This window comes from Acipenser ruthenus, chromosome 1 (genome assembly GCF_902713425.1).
Source record: "Acipenser ruthenus chromosome 1, fAciRut3.2 maternal haplotype, whole genome shotgun sequence".
In the NCBI taxonomy this organism is placed as follows: Eukaryota; Metazoa; Chordata; class Actinopteri; order Acipenseriformes; family Acipenseridae; genus Acipenser; species Acipenser ruthenus.
Window position 1 is genome coordinate 10,559,557 of NC_081189.1, and position 20,209 is coordinate 10,579,765.

Here is a 20,209-nt window from a genome sequence, read left to right on the forward strand (position 1 = left end):
ATTATTATGATAACTTATTCTAATTTTTTAAACTGCAAAAATGAAGTCTAAATGTAACCTGTTAATTCTGCAAATACAGCCCTTCAGTGAAGCCTGAAAATGATGAATTTCTTGGTGTTTTCCTACCAGCAGTGATGATAAACTCCATTTTCTGTGTTAAGCTTCATAGCCGGCGTGACATTTTCACCCGCTCTGCCCGCTTTTGCTTTCACGTGTTTTGATTGGCTCTTGTAATGCTGAAATTGGTATATTTCCCGATTAGCATTACAAGAGCCAATCAAATTGTGTGAAAGCACAAAGAGGGCAGAGCTCATTTGCATATGAACTCCAGATTTAGCTGGCCAGTTAAATATTTAGCTAAATGTTAAATCTTGTTAAGAGATTAAAGATTTAGTTAAATATTTAGCTAAATGTTAAATCTAGTTAAGAGATTTGAGATTTAGTTAAATATTTAGCTAAATGTTAAATCTTGTAACTAGATTTATAAATTATACCTGAATGTACACATTTAAAAAAGAAAATATTTTCACAACATTTATAAATTTGGGGAAAAAATACAAGATTTAAGTTAAATCTGGGGAAAAAATGCAAGATTTAAGTTAAATCTGTGAAAAAAGATATGTTAAAATATGAATGCTTTTTTTACACATGGCTCCACGCCTAGCCCAGAGTGAAGAGAAACTCTGCTGCAAGTTTAGATCACATTCAATATGATAACAACAGTCTGAATAATCGCTTTCTTATTGAGTTTCATGTATTAATATACAAAGAATTCCTTGATATCAATTTAGAAAATGCAGCTCCATTGTAAGACACAGGGAAGGAGGAACAGACAATAGAGAGCGCACTGTGTCTTTAAAAGCAGCAGCAGCAGCAGCACTAAACCAGAGGCTTTTACGGTTATTGATATACAAATCAATCCCTGGAAACTCAAAATGGCTAAATTATTTGTTAGGTCAGAGCAATTAAAAATGCACAAACTGTAGATTTTTTTCCCATCCGAGCCACAATCCTAATGGATGGTTTTCCTTACTTTATAGCAGCATTATGGATTTGAACTGTGGGTGTCAGTGGTGCATAAAATGAACACTGTGTTACAGGCCATGGATTTCTGTCAGTAGCTGACAAGATAACCCAGTATTGGACGGCTGCTGCTAATTTGTTTTTGTTTATTCAGAAGTGTAATGTAGCCCTTCTTCAGCCCAATAATAACTCTATTACCTGCAAAATCAGACTAAAACATTGACGGCTGCTAATCTCGGCTGCTCCTAATTACATCAGCAGCTCAGCCTTTAATTAAGCAATCTTTTCTCCACGTTCGCTGCTTAATGCAGAACGCTCTGGCATCATTAGTTTAATTGCCTGCCCTGGTGTACGGGACTCTGACCTTTGTCCTGCAGTCATTAACTTTGTGTTCATACTAATTGGCTGCTTTGCTTTAACTCTATACACCTGTGGCTTAATATTTTATGGTAACAGTGTTTTCTGTTAACTTGTTATTTTTTATCCAGGTTAAGCAGCTTTGTTATCACTGACAATTACAGATATTAATGAAGCCTTGGTGTATATAGTAGTCATGTAGTTACCCTCCTTGGCACTTCAAACCAGATTTCTTTCTTCTCGAAAAACCAGCACCTAGTTGGCTGTTCCCCTGCTCTTGGGCCAAGGTGGCCACCCTTTGCTTGTATTTTGTTTTTATTATTTTTGGCATTAAATTGAAGTTGAACACTAAAAGACTGACAGTCCCAGAACCTGAAGCGTTTCCTTGGTGTTATTTGTGAGTAGTGGGCTGCCATCCTGACGCAGTACTCGCTACTTCACACAACCCCAGACCAAAATGGAGAAAAAAATGGAAAATAAAGAAAATGATTCAAGCTCTGTCTTCATGAAGTAATTATCATGAAGGAGACACACAACTGGGTCAGCTGGTGGGGAGGAGTGACAGAAGGCGGGCGTACCTGGGGTGGGGGGGGGGGGGGGTTCATTGGTTTAAAGCACCCCCCGAAAGCCATGGTATTTTTGTCAGCATGTTCTCCTTGAGACTACAAGAGCAATCTTTAACAGAAATATTTACTGTCTTTAATGCTGCTGTTTGTTTCATTGGAGACATTCTAAAGAAATCGTACAGCATTATGCTGTGCGTTCAATCATTTACCAGAAGCAAACTAAACCGGCTGCCAGGTTCCTAAATGCCGTGCAGCAGGTAGTTTTTAAGTGATAAAAAATATGTATACAGTACTTACACTATTCTTTCAGAAATGGGAATTTTCAGGGGAACTACATATTACACGGCGATGGTTACATTTCACGGAAATTGTGAAATCTGTTATAACTGTGAAACAAAAATACAACGTTATATATAACTGATAAATGAATGTGTGCAGTTGATCCTACCACTTATAAGAGTGTCTTCCTGTGAGCACAGAGGAATAATAGAGAATGAAACTTGAGATATGCTAGACAAGATACAAATATACTGCACAACAACAAATACCATCTAAACTAGCTAAACATGGGAGAATTATATATATATATATATATATATATATATATATATATATATATATATATATACATATATATATATATATATATATATATAGCACATGTATTTGGTCCTGTGTCAGACTAATTACGATTAATAATAATAATAATAATAATAATAATAATAATAATAATAATAATAATAATAATAATAATAATAATATCCATTTTTATATAGTGCCTTTCATAGTGGACCACTATCACAACGCGCTTTACAGAGGTGGGCTGTGAATGGTGCATTATATGCAGAGTCCCTTGCAAAAGGACATTGATTTAATATATATATATATATATATATATATATATATATAACATTTCTTTTGGAATATTCTTTTCTTATATTTGGGGTATTTTTTTAAAGATGTAATTGATAGACATAAAGGAGTTAGAACAATCCATTATTATCTGCATTTCAAGAGCAGGGTTAAACAGTGTTTTCCATGGAGCAGTCCGCCTTTTGCACAAGAAAGAAGCACAGATCTTTGGGTGTTCCGTTTAAAGCAGCATTTTATTTCTAAATGTGCTACAAGTCAAATGGCAAAGCAGCAGAAATTCTCTTTCAGCTGTTTATCTTCTGTATGTGTGAAACCCCTGAGCACCACAATCCAGTATTCCCATAATGCACTGGATTAATCCAAAATGAACAAGGAAAAAACAAAACAAGAAAAGCGTCATACATAGCGAGTAAAGCCATTATAGGGTCTAACATCTACCAGCATAGCATTGCAAACAATTCCAAAAGCAACAATAAGTACACGTCATTTAAACTATGTGCTATAGTTGTTTTTTTTTTTCTTTTTTTACAAAGTGAAATAACGTTGCTTTTGATCTTTGGTTCAAGGAATAAGAGATAAACCTTATTTCCTGGTTCACAGTCGGCAACAAGATCTCCGGTGATTGGCAGCGTGTCCCCCACGAGACACCAATGACGTGACTCTATAGACTGTGCCAGCACTGAAGTATTAACAACTGTCTTGTATCACTAATGTTCAGTGGCAAATCTTCTGCTGCTTCCTTAAATACAGCTCCTGAATTCACAGTCTCGGCCATGTCTTTTCTTTTTCATTTGTTTTTTTTTTGGTTTGATTTGATTCCAAAGGCCACCGTAAAGCTTACACCTTATACAGTACATCCATGAATTTGCTTTCAATTTCATCTTAGGAATGGTCCAAGAATGCAAGTGCTTCATCAGTGAAAGGAGGATCTGGGGTTACTTTCTGCATTTTGGATGGGCCTTATATACAAGTTAATCATAGGTCCCAATTGAGTTTTTACACATTCACAAACACCAACAACCTATAAGCTATCACTGACACATAAGCAAGGATTTACAATCCATGGTATTACCTATTATCAGCACTAGCAACTGTATTACTGGCAACTTAGTCACTTCTTAGATCATTCCTAGTCAGCTTCGGTGAACATTTGAAACATGATATTGTGTACATAAGATATTGTCTATTTTGCACTACCCATACCAAAAACACCACACCGTTACAAAACAACGAATCAGAAACGTGAACAGCTTGCTGTCCTTTTAAAAGCATTCTATATATATATATAGCTATATCTATCTATCTATCTATATATAGAGAGATAGAGGAGAGAGAGAGAGAGAGAGAGAGAGAGAGAGAGAGAGAGAGAGAGAGAGGAGAGAGAGAGAGAGAGAGAGAGAGAGAGATACAGTCAGTTCTCATCAAGACAAACTCAGACTCGTTACTTCTTATAATATGATTTCACTAGGCGCATTTACAGTGCCATTTCTGATCTGGATCAGTTGTATCGGTGCATTTGATCATGATCAGTGGTGTTCTGTTTACACAGCCATTTGAGCAGGATCAGCTATCAAGCAGCCTGAAGGCTTCGCATGCGCACAGACCGAAAGATTTTAAGAGTTATTTTACCTGTGATATGTTCATTGGGGGAACAAATATATGGGGGGGGGCAAAGTTCTGTAGGTAGTTATTCAAACTGTTGCAATTGTGTTGGCGGGATAATAAAAAAAAACACGAAGGTCCAGGAAAAATGAAACACATCAAAGTACATGTTTTAAAAAGACGCAAAAAAAAAAATTACTCCAGTAAAAACTTTTGTGCTGTGAAAGAAAGACTTTTGACAGTGAGAAGCTATGGTCAGATTAAATTGAAATGCAACCCAGTACTTTTTTTTTTTTTTTCTTGTAATATCTTTTGTTAGTAATAATGTTTGTAGTAAGTAATATTATTTTATAACACAAACAATAATAACAACGCTTATTATTTTTATAATACGATCCCAGAATGGAAAGAGTGCCGGTACCAGCTTTATATAACTGTTAGGGTAATGGATCATTGATTTACTTTGAAGTACTATTTAAGTGAAATAAATACATTGCTAGATTCGTATGTATGCATATACACTGGAGGGAATGTTTCAGTCTGGCGCCCGCCTTCAAAACAAAGGACGTCACCTCACCACAGTGCATGCAGAACTTGAGCCGGTCGAGAGTTTACACTGGCAGGATCAAATGCTACCGATGCATCTGATCCTGATCTGTACCATCTCCCCAGAGGTACATTTGATCCGATGCATTTGAACCGGATCAGAAATGGCAGTTTAAATGCAACTACTATAATACGAATTTTGTACAAATCATTTTGGAGCCCCTCGAGGAAAGAACATAAAACGAATAAAACGAATCTCCCTCGTTCAAACAGCTGAGTGTAAAGGATATGGGGAAGTGTATTAACTTGGATCCAGATTAGCGCCTCTGTTCTGTATTTTAGTGCTGTTTTGGGAGTACTGATCCCATGATGCATTTCGACTTGCTATAGGGCTTGCGCATGAATGCAGATTTCAAGTTGCAATGTATACATACTGTATTTTCAATAAAATGTATAATATTTTTCATTGTAATGTAATTTAATTTGGATTTCAGTGATACTGTGACTTCAATAAAAAACTGATAATTACTGATAAGACTACATTTTTTTGCCAGTCTTTTGAAATTTGTATTACTGAGAGTTGACTGTATACCCAATAAAACCTCAGAATAGGGAAGGAAGGTTATTAGTCTCAAATGTCTAAAACTTTGAAACTTGTATTATTTCAAATTATTTGATGTACATGTACTGTTTTATTAAAAGGTCTGCACAGTTATTCTGAGGATTCATAATAGAAAACCAAAGATATGTCAGGAGAGCTGTGTTTAACTATGAAAAGCACATTTATTACAACACCTCAAGATTTGTCATTTATATCCTTTATATACCTACCTACCTTCATGAAAACCTCTGGGTGTGAGAATTACTATTTTTCAGTCACTAATCAGTGATATAGAAACAATAGGCACTCATGTGTGAAAATGTTAGACTACTGCGTGCTTTAGTTAGGCATCTTAAACAACTGCTAAAAAGTACCATTTGTGTTCCTTTTCTCTTACTATTTTAAATTAACTGCATGTGTGTCCTATTAAAGTAATCAATTAAATTAGACAATCACGCATTTGCCTGTTTGACAATTTTCCCAGATTTTCAGTTCCAGTGGTTTGATTTCATATGCACAACAAATCCAAATAACAGATGCAATGGGGTGTTGTAATAAATGTGCACACTACTGTATATATATATATATATATACATATACATACATATACAGTAGAATTCTTTCTATCAAGCCCACTACAGTAGGCTAGAGGTCATGCTTATTGGTACAGTCTATAAAAAATGAGGTAGATGTCCTAGCATAGAATATTCCCTTCTTTGGTATAACAATACATAATAATAATTAAGGAAAATCCAGTGATCTGTGGAAACAAAACTAATTTCAAGTGGCTTTCCAATAAAAAAAGAATAGAAATGAATTGTATGAGGTATATGTTGTATTTCAATTCTTTGTCTTCATTATGTATATACAAGTAGAACTGTGAGGTATCAGGCTGCACAGGTAACTGGTGTTGCTGTTCAAGCGAATGTCAACAAGCAACCTCAGGAAAAAAAAAACCAAAAACAGCAAGGACAAGCTTAACAGAATGAATATAAAATCAAGCACACACACACACACACAGACAGACACACAGACAAACACAGACAAACACAGACACAGACACACACACATACACACAGATACAGACAGACACACAGACACAACACACAGACACGCACAAACATCTTCAACTGTCACACCACCCCCACCCCCCCCCACAATTTTTTTTTTTTTGTCAACTTCTGGGTCTTGTACAAGTGCATTAGTCAACAATGAAAATGCTCATTTGATTCTATTGAAAAGAAAGCCATGTAAAATGATTAATAAGCAGACCCCAGTACTCACTGCAGTTAGTTTCGAATCTCTACACATGGGGCAGGCTGATGATAGACCCCTGTGCAGCTGTTCCTTCAACATTCACTTTGGACAAGCCTATCATTCCTACAAAACCAGCCCCTGCTGGTTGTGAATGTCCCTTTGTATTAATGCCTCTTCATATTCTAGAGACCTTTTCCTGCTGTAAATTCAGCCATTTCATATGACCTGAAATAAGTGATTTATTTTTCTTTGGTAGTAGCTGTTTACAGCAACCTTTTTTTTTAATCAACACACAATGTAAAAAAAAATGTTACTGTATCTCATCCGGCAAATGTCCTCTTCCAGTGCCTGTGACAATACAGTCTTTTGAGAAAAAATTAAAAAAAATAAAAAGCCTTGGGCAGCCACAGCAGTTACGGGACTGCGCACAGAACCCCACTGTCTCGTCACATGCACACACAAAGAGCGGGAAAGTAGTCAGTCAGGTTCTGCGCATCCGACAGCCTTTTGGTTTCCCATGATTCCTTGCAAGCTTCAAAACAAACGTGTGACGTGGTTCCCATGAAGCTGATGAAGCTGATGAGAAATGATCATATATATTATTATTTTTTTTTTTATTTGGGGGTTTATGAGACAGTGTTGAGGTGTTTTTACATGCAACAGTTTTGTTTCCTGCTGTATTCTGTGTCTCGCTGGGAAGCCACCTTTGAAGCACAGAAGTCTTTGTTGTTTTCTTGTTTGTTGCTTGCTGTTGTTGTGGTTGGGCCCGGTTGACTGTTGGATGGTTGGTTACTATAAATGTCCGGGTGGCTGGAGGGAGCTCAGGGCGAGTTGCTGCTTGAAGTCTGTGCAAAGGCTGAAGAGGAGGAGGAGGAGGAGGAGGAGGAGGAGGAAGAGGAAGAGACCGGCTGGGTTGGAGCTGCCAGCCCCGGACAGGACGTTCTCTGAGAGCTGCTGAAGCTACTTCCGTTGCTGCCTGGCACTACTGGAATGACTGGCTTTCGAGCGAAGAGGACCCCTAGAAGGAGAGAAGAAACAAGACCAGTAAATCACTGAGAAGACTTCTCAAAGGAAAACTGAACAGCACCGTCAACCTCTTAATATCCACGGCCTGACAATTTTCAACTGCAAATTAGATGAAGGCCTGTGGCAAAATGTCTTGCAGTGTGCAGTTGCAGGAGTAATGCTGTGATCAATGAAAGGCACACAACAAGAATCCAAAGTGCAAGGAGGTTTATTTATAATCCTGGTCTGGTGACTGTAAATAATAATCCCAGCAATACACAGCAATGTTCTAAAATACAAGTTATTGTGATACAGGTGCAGTGATATCTGGGTTAGTGCTGGCCTCTGGCGACAGCTTCGGAACGTGTTAGCTGTCTAATAACAACAAGTAACAATTAGAGACAAACAAACAAAACACTCACGGTACAATAAACACAATACTGGTCCTTCCGGGTCGTTTCTTAACCATAAAAAAAGGGAACAGATCACGTCGCTCTGTCCCCTATTTGTACTGTCATGCATAGATTTATGAAGTCAGGTGGTTTTACAAAGAACCACTAGGGGTCTGAAGCTGTACTTTATAACCTCTCTGTATATATATATGTGGGGTCCTACTCTATTAGACCAGATTTCCTGTGCAGTTTAAGGTTTACTTTAGGGTCCCCAATACACTCATCAGAAAGGCCCTTGGCTGCATGTTTTTGGTTAGAGAATAGTATCAATAATAGGATCCAGAAACAGCATTTTACATAACAAAATTAGATTGTTACCCACTCTTCTAAAACCTGTATAGGCCGATGTTGTTCCAGGAATGTTATATTAGTGAACGGCTGCATGCTGAGAACAAGCACATCTTCACAGCTTTGTGCTCATAGGCTTTATGACATTACGTTCCTAATGACCTAACTGGATAGAGCACACAGTATACAAACAAGACTTTACCAAGCAGTGGAGTTTAATGAGTGAAAAGCCAGCAATCTCTCCTGTAGGTATAGAGATGTACGGTAGCAGGAAAAGCTTGCAGCCGCCTGACACAAAGCTGAATTGATTTCCTGACCTTGCGCTTACCACTACAGTACAGCGCTAATCAAGACCTCAATCCAATCAGGCTGTCCAAGCTTCCAAATGTCATCTTACGCTTTTTATTAAGAGTCTCTTATTACTGTGGATTTACATAGTAGTAACTTAGTAAATACATGTGTACTTACACACCAATACACTCAGTGTCCAAGAGGTGAAAGCAGGGCAGGAACAAGCCCACTCAGTGAGTTTAAAGTTTTTAAATTTGTGAGGGTTCTCGCACCCAAGGCTAGACCATGCAGGTCTCATAGTACATTCACAGGGAATATAAACGCCTGGACAAAAACACATTCTTGCATAATCATTTCTCACTAGATGATTTAGTTGTCTACATTTCTTTTTTTTTGTGAAGTGCATTCTGTCCGTCCACAACACTGCAGACCCTGTGCAGCATTAATTAGGCTCCCACCTGAAGAAAAGGGTGTTTAAGTGGGGCCCTAATTCCTGTTGCACAGGGAGTGAATCTGCAGTGTGGTAGCGGCAGGTTAAATGGGCTTCAACAGAAAGTGAAGTCTGGAAAACTGAACAATGTTCAAAAGATTTCATGAGAGGTAAAAAAATCAAAAGCCTGGGGAATGCTTTTATCCCTTTTAAATGCACTTACTGCTAATGTATTTTCAGAAGCAAAAGACAAGAAAATAAAGGCAAAATGACAAGCCAAAAAAAAAAATTCTAGGGATTTACATGAAACTGGGCCATCTTCCAGCAAGCCACTGCTTATCTCACAGTAATGACAGTCCAGAGCTTCAACACGCGGTGCCAGTCTCCCACTAAAGGAAGTGCTCTTTTTCTTTGCACATTAGACAATAAGCCCCATCGACCCCAACTCAACAAGCCCAATCTTGAGATATTTAACTTTTTTAACACTATTGGACTGGCACTTCATTACGATGGATTTTATAGTGAAGACATCACATTGTGTTGAGGACTAAGCGCAGGGGCGCTGTTATAACTTATTGGATTTCCTGCCTGCAATTACACCAGCAAACGGCCCTCTATTTACCTGTGTAGACAACTCCATTTATTTCTATTGACATGTTGATGCTGCTAATGCCGTTGGTAGACAGGTTCAATGCAGTCTCTTGTCTATCATCTGTCACAAAGAGAGAGAGAGAGAGAGAAAAAAACTCAATATGAGCATTTTGAAAACAGGAACAGAAGCAGCAAGTGGAGATCAGCGAGGAGTCAGCATGATAACTCTCAGGCATGTCAGGACTTTAGCACACTTTATCAAGGGCTTTGCTGCAGCATAGAGTATCAATGGACAGAAACCTTTTCTGCTTTCTTCCACAGCACTCGATCTATCTGGAAAAGCAAACAGCGATGTATATATATATCAAACCTGATATACTGTTGGTCACAAAATCCTTTTCTTGTGCAATTTAATACGGATCAAAAATGGGAATAGCCAATAATGTGTCCTTTTTGAATATCCCATATCAAATCAGGTTTTTTTTTTGCACTGGATCAGTATCTATATGCAGTTAACGTAACTGTATTTTCACAATGTCCTCTATTTATATAGAAACACTGCCCTTTCACTTTATAAAGCACTGTGTGTGCAGGGAACCATCATAAACATATAGTCTCAAGTGTGCACAGTTCACGCTTCTTTTAGTTGTTTTTTTAATGTAATTCTCTTGGAAATCATAGGATTCGGACATCATGTTGTCTTAATTACATCCCGGTTTCCATGGTAACCCCCCCAGACTCAACAGTACACAGAAGAAGGAAACGTGGTTGCTCTTCAAAGGCTTGTCATTTCTAGCAGTGGAGATGCTGTGCTTAACCCTGTTGTTTTTCTTTAAGGTGGTAACATTGCATAAACATCATTGGTCCTGTTTTGAAGCAAGCACAAAGGCAATTGTTTTTTTTAGAGATTAATAAAAACCTTTTTAATTGTATAAAGCTAGCAAGAAACTAACCTGAATAATACATTACTTAATCTAACTACAATAGTGTGCAAATGTATTAGAACAATTCAAGAGTTGTCATTTCCACACAGAATGTATTAATTTACTACAGAAATGAGTTGTTCATTTTTGCAAACTCATGTTACATGAAACTCATTCAAATCTAAAAACACAGCGATTTCTGAAAGTGTCTTTAACGCTAACATTTAGTATGGTTCCCTTTGGCATCAATAACAGCTTGGCATCTTTTTGGCACTGTCTGTACTTTCTCAAAATCATTTGATTATATTTTTCTTGAGGTTGTATCCACAGACTTTCTTTTGTACAGTTGGTTCTTTTGTCAAGCAAGGAGTCCAATACAGAAGCAATGGGGTGTTCTAATAAATTTGCACACTACTGTATTACATGAAAAGATTGCAAAATATCAAAGCTGCAAATTGGTGGAGAGCCTTTAAACAGTATGGTATAGCTGTGCTTAAACCAAATTAGAGAAGTATGATATTGTGACAAACCGAGGGGCACCAATCAATGAACTGCTCCTTCTTGCAGCTATAAGTTGATAATTGCCAATTCTTTATCCTTACAAATACTGCATTCTCCCTCTGAAAATTAGATTTTGCATTAACAGGTGCTTTATTTGTTCAAGAGGCCCCCATTTGAACCGGTAACCTTCTGGTTACAAGCCCTGGACTTTAACCACTGGACCACACTGCAATATATGGATATACACAGTAATTAGAGACACAATGTAAAGTGCTACCGATGATTTTGAGTAAATGTACCCACTTGAATCCATTTCATTGCAATTACTCGAATGTTGTGGTTTAGGACATAGCATGTGTTAGGGTGCGTTGACCTGAGGTCCGGAGCTGCTCTTCTGTTCAATCTGCCTTCCATAGACAAACATAACCTGAGCTAGATCAGCAAGTGCCTTTATAGAAGTAAGAGCTGGGGCCATCCAGTGAACAGGCACTGAGGATGAGGTTTCTTTTGCATTTCAGATAATATACCGCTGTGCACTAGATGGTGCTGCCGCTCTCTTTGGCTGATCCAGCTCGGGTTACACACAATGCATCTGTGACAGGCAACTGCAACCGCAGAGTAGCTCCTGAACTCATCTACCTACCTCTGTTGTTGATTGTGATGTTCATGGGGAGCTGGGAGGCCATGGCGAGCAGGTTCTGCTGCAGAGCGTGCTGCATGAACCGCTGCTGTTCTTCAGCCATGAGCATCACCTTCTTCTCTGGGGGCTCTCCGGACTCCAGCTTCTCTCTCAGCTGCTCCAGAGCCGCTGCCTGTGCCTGAGCGGACGCCTGAGCTGCTGCCTGGGCTGCGGCGATGTGGTGTCCAGCCAGGGAGACAGGGATGGCAATCCTGCTGGGCATGCCACTGGAGAGTATGGTCTCTTCTGAAACAGACAGGAGACGAGCATGACCTTCACAGAAAACACCTTCATCAGCATGGCAGTCACTCGGAACAGCAAACACGTACTGTATTTCTAAGAAAGTGCAAAGGCAAATTGTGTCACTACTGTATATAAAAAGTGGCGAATAAATATAGCATTCACTGCAAAGCTTCCTATTGTTTTTATTATTACAGACTGCATACTGAAAATAGATGTTATCAATGCACACTGCTGCAATCAATGCAATGCTCACACATTACCTTTTTTAATGGTGGACATGTGACTCATGTGGCTCATGTGGCTGCCATTGTGAGTTGCCATGGTGATGGCAGGCATTTGAATCTTTGTGGAAGAGAGGATGCTGGGGGTTCCCACGGGGGAGTAGTTGAACAGGGCCGACCCGTAGCTCTGCCGACGGCCTTCCCTTCGGTTACTGTCGATAGCTGCCTGGAGCTCGCCTGGGGAGCTGAGCCCCCGCTTCTCACATTCGTAGGGATAGAGGTACTTCATGTATCTGCACAACAACCAGGACCAATGTCACTTCTCTTTACACATCACTTCGTTTTACTGGGCATTATATTAACAGTTAACAACTCGTTTACTAACACCTATTTAAATGTTGTTAATATTATACCCATTAGAAACTCAAGAAGACATTCTGTTGAGAAGCTTGTCAACTTGACTTAATTTTGACAGCTGTGCAAAATTTGGACCAGTTTGTTTTCTGACTGGAAAAGATATTAAATTATATTACAAAACTAGAAATGAACATTTATGAACTTGCTAGTGCAGCTGCACAACTTTTCTTACTATTTTTGTAACATTTTATTTCTTTAAAAAATCAACTTTGCTTTTTTTCCCACTTTAAATTGCTCTCCATGCTCCCGACAATGTTTTGGTAAAGCCCTGTATAAAACGCACTTTGCAGGCAGTGCCGTGCATTCTCCCCCCCAGTCTGGTTGCTACTCACTGTGTTCTCAGTGTGAAAGCTGCACTGGTGATGGAGGTAGGGAGGTGTAGCCCTTTGGTGATCTCGCGCCATATCTTCTTATTGATGACTTCCACTAAGCCGCCTTTCTCTGTGACAAGCTTGTACAGAGTATAGAGATCTAACACCTGCTTGGCCATGATAGGAATCCGATTAACTGGAGTCCCTGCAGAAAGGAGCAGAACATTCACAATCAATCCCATGTACTCCAGCACACATGGACAGCCCTCACTGCTGGAGTGAAGCACCATTAATCTGCACTCAGGAAAATGTCTGATAGCTCTGCTCTTTTGCCCCTTTTTTAAAGCTGTGACTCTTACTAAAGAGCAAGCAGCTTCGGAATGACATTGTCATTGTTTTCTTCAGCTGCCCCCTTCCCTTCCCTTTTCCGTGTGGCTTGCAATTATTCAGATACCGCGTTTCTATTATTCTGCTCAGCCTGTGTCACAATTTCAGGACATATTATTGTGTGTCCAGATATCACTCCGTGTACAGAACATGTGGCACAATTCTAATGGTAAACCACCACAGTTCCTGAGTGCGATTTTTGTTTTTGTGATTTAATACGTTGTGTGTAGGGTTATTATTAGAGATAAGAGTACGCTTTCAAAACTATTTAATCCAAATAAACTCTTACACCAAATCTAAAACAAATAATAATTTAAAAAAAAACATCTAAAGACTGAGCTGTTTATTCCTGGTTTGTGACTTTATTAGGTGCACTGCCCCCTCTTAATGTGCTATTGCTAATAGTGATTTGGAGTATATAGCTTTGAGAATCTAGTCCACAATGTCATACAGTTTGCCCAGCTTCTCTTCACAGAGCTCTCGGACAAACTGCACACAATAAAATTTAAAGACACCCCTACACACAATACTGGAACTTGTATCACTGGTTTCCTGTGTCCAGCAGCACAAGGTGAAACAGTGTGTTGCACATCTCTCAAGTCAGTTAAAGGTAATGAAAACACACCAGTGAGATGCAGCTCGTCAAGTTCTAATGCGGGTCACTCCCATTTCGATAGTCTCTCAGGTCTACAGGAAATATGACTCAGTGTGTGAAAGGAAACACTTTCCATGTTAGAATCCAGAAGAGCCCAGTGTTCCCTGCAAGAATGTATGAGGGTGAGTGCTCTCCAAGCCCAGTGTAATTTATCTCTGTCACTGTCAAAGAGCTCCATTCACACAACACTGTTAGTAGTTTAACATCGTGTGTATGTGTGTGTGTGTGTGTGGGTGTGTGAGAGAGTGTATGCAACCATTTACACCGACAGAACACTGGGATTCTAAGATTTGGAGCTCATACCATTCTTCTTGACCTTGTTGGAGAACCACATTTTTGCTTTGAGACACAAGGAAGAGAACTGTACAGGGGCGAGGGGCTGAAAGGAGGCTTAACAAACGAATTGAGCCAAGACACAAAACGATTACATTCAAGAGGGTCAGGGAGGCACTTGAAACAAGCAGACTTCCTCTTTCAAGTACAGAGAGTTCGTTTTCTCTCGTAGCACCAGAAGAAGGGAACTGCTACAACCCAGAAGTGCAGATTAAGCTAAACCGCAGACAATTTCTTATTTTTAGACCTTAAGCCCACAGTGTGCCTGGATAACAAAGAACTGGTCCTGCAAGGATCCCTGTGTCTCACACACGAGAGACACTAGAACTGCTGGCCTCCTCTGAGGATGATTTGGAGTCTTCACTGCCATTCGAGCTAAATTTCCTCTGCCCAGTGTTGCCGTCCAGAGGGGCATGTTTGTATGCATTTTTGTTGGACACCGTACTATTGTCTCTAGTAATCATTCCCACCAACACTAAGACACAAACTTGTTAATTAATTAGAAACCTGTGTGTACATTTGGAAGGTACATTTCAACACTGATGGGACAAAATGTACAAATTTTTTCTGATTATTATTTTTTCTGATTATTATCAATATTCTTCTTATTATTATTAATGCCTCATTTCCAATGCCTGGCGCTCCAGGCTTCGGCTGCCCACGGCTAGCCGGCAAAATCAAAAGAGAGTTTCGGTGCCAACCGGGAGCGCCAGGCAGTGGAAACGGGCATAAGTGTACTTAAACATATAAAGAATCAATAACATACATTTATATAATAAATACAAATACACTGTATATCAATAATAATAATGAAGCCTTCTCTATTAGTTCTCTATCACGCCACAAGTTCATTTTTATATCTCAGCTTTTCAATCGGATTTTATGTTTTTGACCCTCAGAACCTGAGATTGTTTTATTGACCCTTCTTGGTTGTGAGCTAAAAAAAAACATTACAACTATCCTGAACCTAAAAGGCTCCCGGCCTCAGCCTCAGCCTCAGGTTAGCTGTGAGGACCCAGCCTTGAATTCAACTTCCTCATTTTCAGCCAATCTGCCAGCTAGTGGTTTGAAATATGCTTGTATAAGATTCTCATTCAGTGTTGAAAAATATCTTCATTCATTACCATTCATATGCAGAATCACAACACCATTTCTCTGTTAAGATATACATTCTTTACATTCTTCACATCACAGTTAAACAGAGCAGGCCCACTAAATCAGATCCCCTTTCTGTGCCAAATTCATTAACTGTACACAGCCACACAATTGCAGTAATGATTAAGATGGGTTTTGTTTTATAAAATTACCAGCAATCCATCGTAGCCATTAATTATCTGATTCTTAACGAACACCCACATCTTTTTCACAATTTAAATCTCACTATCAAAGCCCAGTAAATGTGCTGGGGAGGTGAGTTCTTTTGTGTGGATACTACAATGGTTGACCCTCGGATAATTAACCTGCATTTTGCTGATAGAGTTCTATTGTGCCCATTGGATTTACCATAATAGCAATCAATAGCTGGGAATATACTGCACTCAGCAGCATTGCACGCTGTACTGTGGAGAGAGAGGACTCCGAATACAAAAACAGTGCAATTAAACTCTGTAATTACCTGCTCGTTTCGCCGGCCTAGCATGCCAACAGAAAGATACAGCCAGCACTCACATATCCGACCCTATGAACTTCTGACTTTAGTGACGGTTATTAGTGACGGATTATTTCATTTTGGCCCGTTCCAATCCTTGTCCATTTTTCAGGGAACACAAAAAAGATACAATATCAAAAATACATGTCTGAAAAGACTGTGTTTTAAAATAAGTAGGGTTCCATTTAGATGTACTGTATTGGTTTTGTTGGTACAATACTATTTTTTCAACAGAAGTAGTATTTTAATTCAGAACGTTATGATTCAGAAAATATCACTTGCCAAAACTAAAGAGTTGACATGCGGACTGTAATACAGTACATACTTTTAAATCCGGTACGTATTGTAGCAGTATGTAAAATTTCCCATTAACGACATAACAGCAAAATGAAATCAAAATGCTATCCATGCACAGACCTGCGTAAAAAGTAAAAGGCAATGCAATTTAACAAAAGCAAAAGATTACAAAAAACAACACAGTTTCCAGAATTAAAACAGTATCCCAAGTCAGTATTCAAAATTGCAGAATATAGTGCTTGATAAGGCCCTAATGTCACAGTTCACTTGTAAATGAAAATGCACAAAAGCAACAAAAGATCACAGATAAAAAAAAAAAATACATCACAGTATCTAAAAGTGTTTAATGATTAACTGTTACATTACCCTAGCTTGTCTCGTTTGCTTTGTTTTGGCTGCATTTTCGTCGGGTGAAACTGAAGGAAGCGCTGTGTAACTGCACAATATAAGACAGACTGATTTGGCATTAGAGAGAATAAAAAAAAACAAAACACAGGCTATGATGGCTATTCAGATAAATTGTAACATTGAAGAGATGGGCTTTGTATCAGAAAACTGGTGACAGAGTCGGAAATCCGTGTGATAGGTAAGTGCATTCATTTGTTACTGGTGACAGAGATAGAATGATTCTTGGTGATAAATCTCCCTCCCAACCTGTGAGGGCGCTGTGTAAAGGGAACAGAGTGCCCTGGACTGGATGGCCAGACAATTCATTCCCAAAGTTAGATGGAAGTCAGCCATCTAGAAATGGGGAGGAGCTATGGTACACTAAATCATCGACCCGGAAGGGAAATGATGTGGCAGCCGCAGATTGGAGGAGCGGTTGCACTCGTTAACCAAGGGGTCATGATTGACGGTACAAAAGGGGACGTAGTGAAGTGATCTGTTCCTTGGTATGGTTAAAAGCTGAACCGGAAGGAGAGCCTGTATTGTAATCATGAGTGTTTTGTTTGTTTTGTCGTGTCTAAGGAACCACTTTGTTTGTTGTTATTAGACAGCTGAACACGCTCCGGAGCTGTCGCCAAAGGCCAGCACTTATTATTATATGTTTATTTAGCAGACGCCTTTATCCAAGGCGACTTACAGAGACTAGGGTGTGTGAACTATGCATCAGCTGCAGAGTCACTTACAACTACGTCTCACCTGAAAGACAAAGCACAAGGAGGTTAAGTGACTTGCTCAGGGTCACACAATGAGTCAGTGGCTGAGGTGGGATTTGAACCAGGGACCTCCTGGTTACAAGCCCATTTCTTTAACCACTGGACCACACAGCCTCCTCGACCCAGACATCACTGCACCAATTGTTCACGAATAAACTGTATTTACACCACGGGCACCATAGCCCTCTCTGTGGACTTGTGTTTGTGTTTTGTGTTACGTGTGGGTGTTAAAGATCGGGACTATTATTATTTCGGGACCAACCCGTGGATTAAAACAGAGCAATACACGCCACTGTATTGCCTGTTCTCATTATTATTATTTACTGCCTTTTGTCATCAGACTTTGGATTGTACCAATAAAACACCATTGCACCTGGATTATCGTCGTCTGTCTGTTTATTGATCACTGCAGCACTCCTGATCTGCACACTGTTAACCACTTTGCCACAGTTACATATATAATGGGGATTGATTTTATTCTTAATACAAGGGTGGTAAAATTCGACTGACGTGTATCTGGGTAATGGATTTCCAAGTGCTGACTGTATTATTATAAATAAAGATTTGGATATGCTGTCCTTGAGGCTGGATTCCCATGCATGCATGGACAGGTAACACAATTCAAACAGGCTTTCTGGTTTTGTTTTATATATGAAGGGCAGGCAGTGCAGTTTTAAAAATCATGTATGTCATGTGAACTATTATCAGCGCTCTATACAGTAAATACATATATATATATACACACACACACACACACACACACACACACACACACACACACACAAACATACATGATAAATTCTGAAGTAAAATCATGTGAAACTAACTGAATGAGGAGATGATTTTTCAAGCATACCAATACATTTCGTAAGCAAGGTGTACCAGTGGGGTAAAACAGGCAATAAATGCCCTTCCCAGTCACTCTAAAGTCCTAGAAAAATGATTAAATCTGGGGCTACCACTGCACTTGAGAGATGGGTTGCTTAATAAGTCTGTTGCATCTATTTGAAGAAGACGATTGTATGTTCAGGCATACCAAGACATTTCAAGAGTGAAGGTGAAGTTAAACAAGGAACCAACAGCAACCAGTTCTGAATTCAGTTTAGTGAAAGCATGGGAATACATACAGTATAGGTAAGCATAGTAAAGCCCAGAGGTATGGTAAAGCATATTAAAAACCTGGCAAACTACAGTATGGTAAATGCATGGTGCAACCACCAGACAAGCATGGGAAAAGTGCAAAATGACTTTTTAATGGCAAGCAAACGTTATATTTCCTGCAATGTCTAGTTTGCAAAGCCTTCCAGTCTGCCAGAGCCGCAGTCACTCACGGGTGACCTGTGTGACTGCTGAAGGAGCCCTGTGCGGCACTTTTGCAATGGAGTTTGTGAAGAGCTGTGTTTTTAAATGTTAGGGGAACAAAGGTAATTATGGTGTCGGCCACTGGCCTCCAGCAATTTTTTTTTTTTCATGTGGGCCCCTGCTTTCAATACAATACCTGCTCTAAACGTGGATTTCTTTAGAGCACTAATGCCGTCATACAGTATCCTCCAACAGTGAGAGATGTGACTGAAGTGGTATTTTCATACATATGGAGAGATGGAAGTCTGTACTGCATGCCACCTTTTCTGAATTCAGTTATAGTGCTGCTATGCCCACTCCTATAAAAGTTTACAATAGTAAAAGCACAGTGAAAGCACGGGAATACATGGTCTCATGGAAAGCATGGTCTCTTTACAAACACACTGCCTCTGTATTGACGCTCGTTTTCCTATACTAGCTCTAATGTTGGTTCAGCAATGTGCAAGGAATGATTTTAGGAGAAATGACATTATTGAGGCAAACACAGGAGGCAATTCCTCTCTATACATCATTTTAATCAGTAATAAGAACATGATTTTTTTTCTTTGAAAAGGCCATTCCATCTCTGTACCTAAAAAATGAGATTTACATAATTTCTCATCCTGATGCGACATCTCTCAGTCTCTCGTTATAGAAGACAGCATTCTGAGTATTTAACAATCTAAGATACATGAGTGCTGAGCTCCCTTTCATTATATTACGAAGACAGATAGAGGTCTTGCTAAACAAAGAAATCCTTAACAGTAATATCTACCACAGACATTAAACATTTATAAAGAACTCAGAGCAGACAGTAGGAATCTGGTTTCGACTGCATTAGCTACAGACACATTGTACAATGCTAGTAAAGACAGTGCCAGAAATTCATATTTGGCACATTAATGTTTGAGTAAGTATTAGGGCTGATAATTTAAATCTGAATGACTGTGTGGAACATCTGTTCTACATATTAAACCCCAGGAATGTGTTATGCAATGACGACTGCCCAAACTGGTCCAGGATTAATTTACCATTGCACTGGCAGAGGACTTGTCATTATGTTTTTGTCATGTATTTGAAGAGCACAGCTGTGACACTAGATTGTGAAACTCATTATAATTTGTCCAAGACATGCTGCCGGTGGTATGGATGCACAAGGCCGCCCCTCTGGTCTTCATCTTCCTGTTGTTTTAGTTTGCAAATAGACACAG

General features: G+C 39.2%; 1 protein-coding gene across 1 annotated transcript in view; it reads right to left on the minus strand.

Annotated features, from left to right (window-relative positions):
- Positions 1–3,033: 3,033 nt before the first annotated feature.
- The window catches only part of LOC117403638 (AT-rich interactive domain-containing protein 3A-like), a 115,485-nt gene continuing 98,309 nt past the window's right edge, over positions 3,034–20,209 (minus strand). The window contains exons 4-8 of the mRNA XM_058998808.1: positions 13,199–13,382; positions 12,489–12,742; positions 11,950–12,231; positions 9,914–10,003; positions 3,034–7,843 (exon numbers count right to left, since the gene is read on the minus strand). Of these exons, the coding sequence (XP_058854791.1) occupies positions 7,647–7,843; positions 9,914–10,003; positions 11,950–12,231; positions 12,489–12,742; positions 13,199–13,382 (1,007 nt within the window). The 3' untranslated portion in view covers positions 3,034–7,646. The remainder of the gene's footprint in view (positions 7,844–9,913; positions 10,004–11,949; positions 12,232–12,488; positions 12,743–13,198; positions 13,383–20,209) is intronic.